The 11,392-nt window shown below is 44.8% G+C and overlaps 1 protein-coding gene across 3 annotated transcripts in view; it reads left to right on the forward strand.

Moving 5' to 3' along the window:
* The first annotated feature begins 627 nt into the window (after positions 1-627).
* Positions 628-11,392, forward strand: part of Znf143 (zinc finger protein 143) — a 37,746-nt gene continuing 26,981 nt past the window's right edge. For 2 of the 3 annotated variants that reach the window (XM_021166789.2, XM_029479975.1), the window contains exons 1-2: positions 658-738; positions 10,766-10,884. In XM_021166789.2, coding sequence (XP_021022448.1) covers positions 10,773-10,884 — 112 coding nt within the window. In that variant the 5' untranslated portion in view covers positions 658-738; positions 10,766-10,772. Of the gene's footprint in view, positions 739-10,765; positions 10,885-11,392 lie in introns of all 3 variants that reach the window. The other variant, XM_021166790.1, reaches the window with a different exon arrangement.

Consider the following 11,392-nt stretch of genomic DNA (forward strand, 5'->3'; position numbering starts at 1 on the left):
CCATGGCATGGTCATGCCCGGAGATTGGGGAAGGTTAGACAGGTTCCGAACCCAGTCTCCGGCATTAGCTGCGCTAGGCACAGAGACCCAAAGCGAAGGCCTCGGCCGACTCCGAGAGCCCCTAGGGAGCGCGTGGGCAGTTCGGGCCGCACTCCTGCCTTCCTCTAACCTTCCAATGAAATAACACTCGGCAATAGAAAGGCAAGGCCCATCCGGCCTCCGATACACGCTCCGGCAGGGCCACCGGGAGCTCCACAGGCTCCACATTAGCCCTGTAGGGAAAATGGCGCCCATCACCCTATTTCCCTCCCGGGCAATCAAAAGGACGAACCTCCCTCCCTTGCTACAAAATGGCGCCTCCCGCTGGGGCCCCAGAATCGGCATAATTCACTCGTCAGTGGGGCGGAGTGGTCCGCGATGAGCAGTTTCACCATCCAGTCAGGCACAGAAGCTTTGATTCCGTACCTGGCGCCAGCCACTCATGAGCGGGTAGGAAGGCCAGGCAACAATGACGCAGGCGAGGTGGGCGTAGTTAGTGGCGGTTTCCTGCCCGTCAGCTAAATCTGGACCAATCGAAAGCAATAGTCTTCCAGTGAGTGACGTAAAGACAGCCCAATGGAGGGTAGGGGCGGGACTCAGAATTGCTATGCGGGTTGCGGGGCCTGGGGGCCGGGCGGCTGTTTCCTGTCCTGGTGCATGGTGGTCGGACGAAGGAATTGTTGGAAAATTTTCTCGGAGGTTCGTATATAAATGTGTTTTTACCCAGTGTGCATTATTCTCCGCCCGGCCGCCGCCCTCAGTGCGACGGCGCGGGCCCACTCGGGCCCGGGCTCTCCCTCTAGCTGCTCATGCTGGCCCTCAGGCCTGGCCGATCCTACGGCCACCTTCGTAGCGGAGCCCGGGCAGAATCCGAGTTTATTAATAACCCGAGGCCGCCACTCTAGGGCGGCGGAGCCTTTCCCTCTGAGGACGCCACCCCACCCCCCTTCACCCAGCGCCCCGCCTGTCCCCTTAGGGGGCCGCTGAGGGGAGGGAGAGCAGGAGGGGAGGGTGGAGCTCTCGGGAGCCGGGCGGCTCTGCTCGACCTGACCTTCGCGCGGAGCGAGTCCCTGGGCGCTCGCTCGGTGTCGAAGCCGGTCGGACTGGGCCTCCGGGCCTCGGTTCTCTGCAGGCACCAGCAGGGGCGCGGGCCCCGCGGCTGGGGACACGCCTGCATATCGCCCCCGGGTTTCTTCCTATTCTGATCGTAGGCACATTTATTCGTTTTCACAATTTTTCAAAAGTCTGTGAGGCCTAACATCGAATATTCAAAAATAGTCTCTTGGAATGTTTTAAAATTGGATTTTCGTTCACTCTTTTTTACTTTCTCCCTTTCATTAAACGAAGTTTTAATAAGTAGAAATGAATACCACTGCCCATCTGTTTGTTTAGAATCAAGTTCTGCCTTCGCTTTTGAAATATTCAAATCATCTGGCATATTCCGTTGGGAATGTGAGAAATTGCTCGTTTCAGATTGTGTTCAGTTTGGTCCTTAATTTTACTAGGAAAGATGCGTTCTGCTCTATTCGGCAAAAACTTGTGTAACATTTTAACACTTTCTTCATTCTAAATATATAGTAAATTCATTGTGAAATGTAAAGATCACAAAAACAATAAGAATCATAAATCTTACCCTGACATTTTGAGTATTTGGATATTAGTCAATCGACTCTACAAATACTCTTCCCCTTTGTTTATTTTGATTTGTTTTATCTGGGCATGGTATCTCTGTCTATAATTCCAGCAATCGGAGTCTGAGGCTAGAGGATTTCAAGACTACTCTTTATTACAGATTTACAGCTAGCTACACACTGAGTTCCTGATCTCAAGTATATGAATAGCAGCTTTTTGATAGAATTCACACACGTTCAAATTCACCTAAAATAATCCAAACTAAGTCTGGTAGTTCAACTTTGAAATCTAAGCTGTCAAGGCAAAAATAGGAGAAATTTCAAATTCAAGGCCTGCCTCCACTACAGATTGAGTTTAAGGCCAACCTGAGTTACCTAGGAGTAAAGCCCTATCCTACGAGAAGAGCAGGTTAAGGATATAGTGAGTGTGGGAATGCTTACCTACCAGGTACAAGGCCTTAAATTCGGGCCTAAAGACTGCAGATTAACTCACCATGCTAATGTATACCTATAAATACTTGGGAGTAGAGACAGGAAGATCAGTTAAGAGTCATTTTTGGCTGTGTACTTAGTTGGAGGCCAGCAGTCAGTCACACTGGAGGTTGTCTCAGGAATAGGAAAAATAAGCCTACAGAGGTGGTACATGCCTTTAATTCCAGGACTCTGGAGGCAGGTGAATCTACAGATGGAATTTCAAGATAGCCAGGCAGGAATACACAGAAAAACCTTGTCTCATAATGAAAAAAAAAACAAAAACAACAACAAAAAAACACTATAAATACTTGGCCTGGTGCTCAGGGAGGCCAGAAGAAAGGGTCAGGTCCCCTGGAACTGGAGTTATAGTGATTGATTGTGAACCACCATGTTGGTGCTGGGAACCAAACCCAGGTCATCTAGAATAGCAACCAGTGATTTTAACCACAGAGCCATCTCTCCAGCTACCTAAATTTACTTTTTTTTTTTTTCATTTTCTTGGTCTGTGTGTGCCATAGTGTACGTACAGAGTTCAGAGGACAACTAGCTAAAGTGCGTTGTCTCTTTCCACCATGTGGGGCTCAGGGACTTAAGGCTTCTTGTTGTTGTTGTTGTTGTTTGGTTTTTCGAGACAGGGTTTCTCTGTGTAGCCCTGGCTGTCCTGGAACTCACTTTGTAGACCAGGCTGGCCTCCAACTCAGAAATCCGCCTGCCTCTGCCTCCTGAGTGCAGTGCTGGGATTAAAGGCGTGTGCCACCACGCCCGGCTCAGGGAGTTGAGTTTTAGCAGGCTTGGCAGGAAGCACCTTTACTTATAAGTCATTGTGCTGATCCTCTAGACAGGGTTTCTGTCTCAGGTATAAGGCCCTAGTGGAGCTGTGCTCATAGCTGGGGGCGGGCGCCCATCTGTAATCCCAGCACATCTGTGATTGCTAGTGGTTCAAGTCCAGTCTGGGTTTCCTAATTTCTAATTCCTTCATGCCTTCGTAATGTTTGTTTATTTATTTTTATTTACTTATTATTTTGAAGGAGGGTACCTCTGTTTAGTCCTCGCTGTCCTGCTTTGTAGACCAGGCTGGCCTTGAACTCTCTGAGATCCGCTTGCCTCTGCCTCCCGAGTGCTGGGATTATGCCGTCTTTGCCAGTTCTTACTAGTCTTCCATTTTGTTCCGTTCTGTTTGAGGCAGGGTTGTGTTATGTAGTCCAGGCTGTTCTTAAACTTAGCTACTTGCCTCACAGTCCGGGTCTCACCCCACACAGGGGCATCTATATTATCATAGACATCCTATTGAGAATGAGTGGTAGCATCTCTTGTGGGTTTTGTGTGCATTTCTCTGATTGCTAGTGAAATGCATCACTTGTGCATTTGTCTGTTTACTTTTCATCTATCTTTGGAGAAATGCTTGTATCTTTTCCCTATTTAAACGTTGTGTCCACAGCCAGGCGGTGGTGGCCCAAGCCTTTAATCCGAACACTTGGGAGGCAGAGGCAGGGTTTTTTGAGTTCAAGGCCAGCATGGTCTACTGAGTGAGCTCCAGGACAGACAGGGATACACAGAGAAACCCTGGTGAAAAACCAAAAAAAAAAAAAAAAAAAAGCATGTCCACACATATGTGCAAGTGTGTGAGAGAGGGGGAAGGGAGAACAAGTTTGGGTGTTCCTGTGACAAAGGACAAGTTGTGGAAGTCAGTTTCTCCTTCTACCATGTGGGACCCAGGAATTGAAGAAATAAGCTTTTTAGTCCTGGCTATAGCTCAGTGGTAGAGCACTTATTCAATATTATATTGGATCTTCTGCAGGGGGTAGGATGGGATATTGAAATTTTAGACCCTCTACATTTATCTCTTATTCCTTCCTATTCCTGGGGGATACTATTTGAATTTATATAACATGCTTGCTTTGTTATTACATACAGTTTTTAAAACCTGGGTGTTTCATACCAGGAATACTCTTATGTTCTTTGCTTTTTTTCTTAACTACACATCTTGGACTCATATCTTACTGTTTTATGTCTCTTTTTACTGCTGACTGGAGGTCAAAGCCAGGGTCTTTTTTTTTTTTGGTTTCTCCAAACTGGGATTAAAGGCATGCGCCACCATGCCCGGCTCAAAGCCAGGGTCTTGCAGGTAATAGCCAGGAGCTATAGAGTCAGGCTGTGTCATTCATTTGTGGGCAGGATATTTAACATCTTCTTAATGGGTTTTTACATTGTTGATCTTTTTTTTGTTTGTTTTTTTTTTTTTTTTGGTTTTTTCGAGACAGGGTTTCTCTGTGTAGCCTTGGCTGTCCTGGAACTCACTCTGTAGACCAGGCTGGCCTCGAACTCAGAAATCCTCCTGCCTCTGCCTCCCGAGTGCTGGGATTAAAGGCGTGCGCCACCACGCCCAGCTTTTTGTTTGTTAGTGCTTCATTGAACAGTACACACTTACACAAGTGTTGTAAAGGCTTTCATTATAATGTATTTATTTGAAGGTGGGCACACACTTGCTGCAGTGCCTATGCAGGGGTCAGAAGACAACTTGAGGGAGTTTTTTCCCTTCCCCTCTGCAGAAACCAGGGATCAGGTCATTCCTGGCATCTGCTGAGCCACCTCACAGGCCCTCAGAAGTATTTGATAAATATTAAGAATCATATGGTGGGACATCTTTGTGTTCATTTTATTGATGGACACGATGGTGCACATCTTTAATTCCAGTACCTGGGAGACAGAGGAAGGCAGATCTCTTTCTTGTTCAGGCCAGCCAGGGTTACATGGTGAGACTGTGCCTTTAAAAAAAGGGAGAGAGATTTATTATTTAATGTGTTTGTTGACAGGTGTGTGTAGGAATAATGTCCATGAGGCCAGAGGCATCAGATCTCTGGAGTATAATTACAAGCAGTTGTGAGTTGCCTGATCTGGATGCGAGCAGTTGAACTGGGATCCTTTGTGAGGGTAGTACATACTCTTAATGGCTGAGCCCTCATTTGTCTTTGTAATAATTAGTACAAGTTGTCCAGTTATGGTGCGATTGGGTAATGGGTATGAGGCCTTGGGTTCTCTATCCTGCAACTCAAAAAAAAAAAAGTGAGACAAAAACACAGTACTGGGCTGGTGAGATGGCTCAGTGGTTAAGAGCACCAACTGCTCTTCCGAAGGTCCTGAGTTCAAAAATCCCAGCAACCACATGGTGGCTCACAACCATTTCTAACGAAATCTGATGCCCTCTTCTGGAGTATCTGAGGACAGCTACAGTGTACTTACATATAATAAATAAATAAATCTTTAAAACAAAACAAAACAGTACTAACAACAATTAACTATACAGCAAAGGAGATTTCTTCTCTATTTCTATGATAACATGCACTTGGCAATTAGGTGCGTATTTACATACATCAGCATTATATGCACACACTTTTGAATAGGTTTCCAAGGGTAAGGATCTTAAGTGGGAGGTAAGGAGCCAGATGGAGTTACTTCTGATTTGGGGTTAATTCTGCCAGCAGTTGGGCATGGGGGTGGCAGTGTTCATTTCTGAAGGGATTCTAAGATTGTGTTGTAAGGATCCTGAGTTTCTCTTTCTCTTTAGAGGAACGTAAACTAGAACAATATTTTGTTTTGTTCAGAGCTGAGGTTCTTGTGCTTGCTCACAACCCCTAGAATGTTTTTACAGACTATTTAAAAAGCTTCCCCCTCTGAGTTGATAGAGTGTTTGTCTAGCATGCATGAGGCCCTGGTTTCATCTAGCAGTGAATAAACCCTGTGTGGCGTTTCCTGCCTGTAATCCCTGCACTGAAGAAGTAGAGGCAGGAGAGCCAGAAATGCAGTCAAGGTCATTCTTGTCTGTATAACAAGTTCAAGACCAGCATAGGCTCTATAAGGTACTGTCTTTAAAATCATGGTGCAGGTCAGAAGAATTGATTCTCTTCTTCTATCATATGGGTCCCAGGAATTAATGGGTTGTCTGGTTGGATGGCAGGCATCCAATAAGCCATTGCTGGTCCTAAATGATTATTTTTAATAAGAAAACAATATGTGCCTAGTATATAATTAGAAAAATGCTGCCAGGCAGTGGTGGCGCACACCTTTAATCTCAGCACTTGGGAGGCAGAGGCAGGCGGATTTCTGAGTTCAAGGCCAGCCTGGTCTACAGAGTTGAGTTCCAGGACAGCCAGGGTTATACAGAGAAACCCTGTCTCAAAAAAAAAAAAAAGCTAAATTGCTTATAAAGAAAAGAATTTGTCTTGTTTAGTGCCAGGGACTAAGCCCAGGATGGTGTATGTGATGGTTTTATATGCTCAGCCCAGGAAGTGGACTGTGAGAAGGTGTGGCCCTGTTGGAGTAGATGTGTCACTGTGGGTGTGGGCTTTCAGACACTCATCCTAGCTGCCTGAAAGGGAATGTTCTCCTAGCAGCCTTCAGAACTCTCAACTCCTTCTGTACCATGCCTGCCTGGATGCTGCCATGTTCCTGCCTTGATGATAATGAAGTGAACCTCTGAACCTATAAGCCAGCCCCAATTAAATGTCCTTATAAGACTTTCCTTGGTCATAGTGTCTGTTCACAGCCGTAAAACCCTAACTAAGACAGTGAGTGTGCATATTAAGCATTAGTCACCTGAAATTTATACCCTCAGCTTGTCATTGACTCAAACAATATCAACCCCACCCTATAATTTTTTTATTAAGATTTATTTATTATTATACATTAAGTACACTGTAGCTGTCTTCAGATGCACCAGAAGAGGGTGTCAGATCTCATTACCGGTAGTTGTGAGCCGCCATGTGGTTGCTGGGATTTGAACTCAGGACCTTTGGAAGAGCTGTCAGTGCTCTTACCCACTGAGCCATCTCTCCAGCCCCCCCCCCCCTTATAAATCTTTTATGTGAACAATGAATGATGGTTATGAATACTTTTGGTCTCATAAGGATTTACAGAAGTGAAAAATGCTGGGACTATAATTTTTTTAAAAAGATTTATTTATTTTATGTATATGAGTACACTGTAGCTATCTTCAGACACCAGAAGAGGGCAGGGCATTCATTATAGATGACTTTAAGCCACCATGTGGTTGCTGGGAATCGAACTCAGGGCCTCTGGAAGAACAGTCAGTGCCCTTAACCACTAAGCCATCTCTTTAGCTCCTGGAGACTGTAACTTGAAAGATAAATTATGTAGTTTAATAGAAACTGGGCCAGGTGTGGTGGCCCTTAATCCCAGTACTCAGGAGGCAGAGGCAGGTGGATCTCTGGTCTAGTCCTTGAATCTTCACCACATGCTCCTGTCAGTAACCTCTGGGTTGACTTGTTGGTCAGACTGGTACTGAATAAACTTGATCTTGGATTTCATCAGAGTTCATCCATAATACGGAGGTAGAGATAACAGCCACCTTCAGAGGCAGAGATTCGTTATTTAGACTAGGCTAGGGTTTGGGGTTTTTTTTAAAGATTTATTTATTATTATATATGAATACACTGTAGCTGTCTTCAGATGCACCAGAAGAGGGTATCAGATCTCATTGCAGATGGTTGTGAGCCACCATGTGGTTGCTGGGATTTGAACTCGGGACCTTTGGCAGAGCAGTCAGTGCTCTTAATCGCTGAGCCATCTCTCCGGCGGGTTTTTTAGTTTGTTTACTTTGTTTTTCTTTTTTCTTTTTCTTTTTTTTTTTAAATTTATCTATTATTATATCTAAGTAGCTATCTTCAGATGCAACAGAAGAGGGCGTCAGATCTCATTAAGGATGGTTGTGAGCCACCATGTGATTACTGGGATTTGAACTCAGGACCTTTGGAAGAGCAGTCAGTGCTCTTAACCGCTGAGCCATCTCTCCAGCCCTGTTTTATTTTTCTGAAATAGAGTTTCTCTGTGTAGCCCTGGCTATCCTGGAGCTCTCTCTGTACACTAGGCTGGCCTCGAACTCACAAAGATCTGCCTGCCTCTGCCTACTAAATTCTAGGATTAAAGGCATATGTATGCTACCATGCCTGGTCAAGATTTTTATATTTGTGTATGTTTAGTTAGGATTTTACTGCTGTGAACAGACATCATGACCAAGGCAAGTCTTAGAAAGGACAACATTTAATTGGGGCTGGCTTACTTGTTCAGAGGTTCAGTCCATTATCATCAAGGTGGGAGCATGGCAGCATCCAGGCAGGCCTGGTGCAGGCAGAGCTGAGAGTTCCACATCTTCATCTGAAGGCTGCTAGTGGAAGATTGACTTCTAGGTAACTAGGACTAGGGTATTATAACCCATGCCCACAGTGACACACCTACTCCAACAAGGCCACACCTCCTAATAGTGCCACTCCCTGGCCAAAGCATATACAAACCATCATATTCCACTCCCTGACCCCCATAGGCTTCTTGAAATATATGAGTCTATGGGGGCCATACCTGTAATCCCCAAACCAAGACAGGAAACCAGCTGGGCAAACTCCAAACTATGCATCTCCAAGTCTAGTCAAAGCAGTCTTCAGATCTCCAGCTCCTTTTTCATCTTTGTTGAAAGTAACAAACTTCTTTCTTCTGGGCTGGTTCCACTCCCTATTAGCAGCATTCTTCAGCAAATATCCTATGGCTCTGGCATCTCAAAAATCTTAGGGTCTTCAAGGCAACTTCAATGTTACAGCTTCCTGTTCCAATGTCTGGGATCCACACACAATCTTCTGGACTCTTCCAAAGGGCTAGCGTCACTTCTCCAGCTCTGCCCTCTGTATCAGTCTAAGGTCAGGTTGATCCACTCCACTTCTGTCACTGTTCTTGGTGATCGTCCCATGGTACTGGCATCCCCAATACACTGAGGTATTCCACTGCAACTAGGCATCACCAATAGCCTCTCATAGGCTCTCTTCATGGTGCCAAGCCTCAAATCCTTTGCATGATCCCTTCAGTCCTGGGCCATCAACTGCAACTGAGACTGTACCTTCACCAATGGCCTTCCATAGCCTCTCACACTGCTTAGCTGATCTTCATGACCCCTTCATGCCTTCCAAATAGCCTGGGTGCTTCTTACACATTACCAAATGCAGCTGCAGCACGAGGTACAACCTTGGCTATGTAAGTACACTGTCATCGTCTTCATGCACCAGCAGAGAACATCGGATCCCATTGTAGATGGTTGTGAGCCACCATGTGGTTGCTGGGAATTGAACTCAGGACCTCTGGAAGTGCACTCAGTGCTCTTAACAGCTGAGCCATCTCTCCAGCCCCATCCTGGTCTCTTTTTAATCACCACCAACTTCTTAGCTCCAGCTAGCCAGCATCAATTGTCCCAGTAGTCCCTTCTCTTTTCACTCTAAAGCCAGTGCCACATGGCCAAAGCTGCCGTGTTCTGATTCTTACTGGGGCTGGAACATTCTTCTCCCAGCCCCCAACCCACCTTTGTTCTATTACCAGTTTTCAGTTTTCCAACTTCCTCATGGCCTAAGCTTGCATTTCCTGGAATTTGCTCTGTAGATTGACCTTGAACCCAGAGCTCTGCATGGCTCTGTCTCCTGTACTGCTGGGATAGAGATGCCCCACCATGCTGGATTTAAGCTTTTCTTCACCTACAACCTGCCATGTCCCAGGTTAGAGACCAGTTTGGCTTTGTCTTCTGGAATTAAAGGTGTGTGCCATCATGCCTGGATCTAAATTAAAGTATTACTTTAATTACTATAAATTACTTTAAATACTGGCTCTTACCCCCAAATTCCTTAAATCTGTTATCTCCAAGAACATAGGATTCAGCTCTCTTTAAAATTCAAACCATATAGTCTATATTCTTCCTGCTTGCTATGCTTGTTTAAAATGCTCTTCACAAGACTTAATCAGAGAAAAAAAGTCTCTGCTGGGCTCTTTTCAGACTTTGTTGATACAAATCTCTTCTCCTTAGCCTCAGGCAGACTCTTCAGACAAGGGCAGAAGTAGCCACATTCTTCACCAAAATACCACAAAAACAGATTCTATGTCACATACTGAAATTCTCCTCCAAACCTCTTGGGCCAGGACTGCACAGTTCAAATCACTCTCAGCAACAAAGTCTTCCATATTCCTACTAGGATAGCTCAGTAAGTCCCATTTAAAGCATTCCATGGCTTTCCAAAAAAATCCACATTCTTCCAAACAAAAGCATGGTCAGGCCTATCACAACAATACTGGAGCCCCTGGTACCAACTTCTGTCTTAGGGTTTTACTGCTGTGAACAAACACCACAACCAAGACAACTCTTATAAGGACATTTAATTGGGGCTGGCTTATTCATTCAGAGATTCAGTCCATTATCAAGGAGGGAGCACAGCAACATCCAGGCAGGCCTGGTGCAGGCAGAGCTGAGGGTTCTACATCTTCATCTGAAGGCTGCTAGGATGAGGGTCTTAAAGCCCACACCCTGTAACACACCTACTCCAACAAGGCCACACCTCCTAATAGTGCTACTATCTGACCCAAGCATATATAAACCATCACAGTGTATTTAATCAGCTCACTGGTGTTTACCTGTGTATGACTTGCAGGAGCCAGTTCTCTCATTCTACTAAGGGAATTCTAGGGATGAAACTCAGGTCATCAGACTTGAATATAAGTGCCTTTATCTGCTGTAGTATCTCAGCTTGGATTCATGTGCACCATTCCTTCTTTCTCAACTGCTCATATTTTTCTTCAAGGTAGAAAATGTTGTTAGCACAAATAAATCGGGATTCTCAGGGGATGACAGAATTTCCTGGAGGAGGAATGGAGGCTCAACATGTTACCCTGTGCCTGACGGAGGCAGTGACCGTGGCAGGTAAGCCATCGTGCTTGAAGGAGCGTGGAGGTTTCAATTAAAGATATTTTTTCTTTTTAAGATTTATTTATTTATTTATTTTATGTATGAGTAAGTACACTGAAGCTGTCTTCAGACATACCAGAAGAGGGCATCAGATCCCATGTGAGCCACCATGTAGTTGCTGGGAATTGAACTCAGGACCTCTGGAAGAGCAATCAGTGGTCTTAACTGCTGAGCCATCTCTCCAGGAACTCAAATTAAAGATTAAAGTTGTTGCTGTTGTTGTTACTTTTTAAAAGAATCCCATAGATGTATCCAATGTGACTGAATGATATCCAGACCCCTCCTGTTCTCTGACCTTTTCAGTTTGGCTAGATAATTTTGTTTTTAATTTATTTTTTGTTAATTCTATTTGATTGTCCTTTTTAAAAAAAAATTTATTTATTATTATATCTAAGTACACTGTAGCTGTCTTCAGATGCACCAGAAGAGGGCGTCAGATCTCATTATGGATGGTTGTGAGCCA

Source organism: Mus caroli, chromosome 7 (assembly GCF_900094665.2).
Source record: "Mus caroli chromosome 7, CAROLI_EIJ_v1.1, whole genome shotgun sequence".
Classification (NCBI taxonomy): domain Eukaryota; kingdom Metazoa; phylum Chordata; class Mammalia; order Rodentia; family Muridae; genus Mus; species Mus caroli.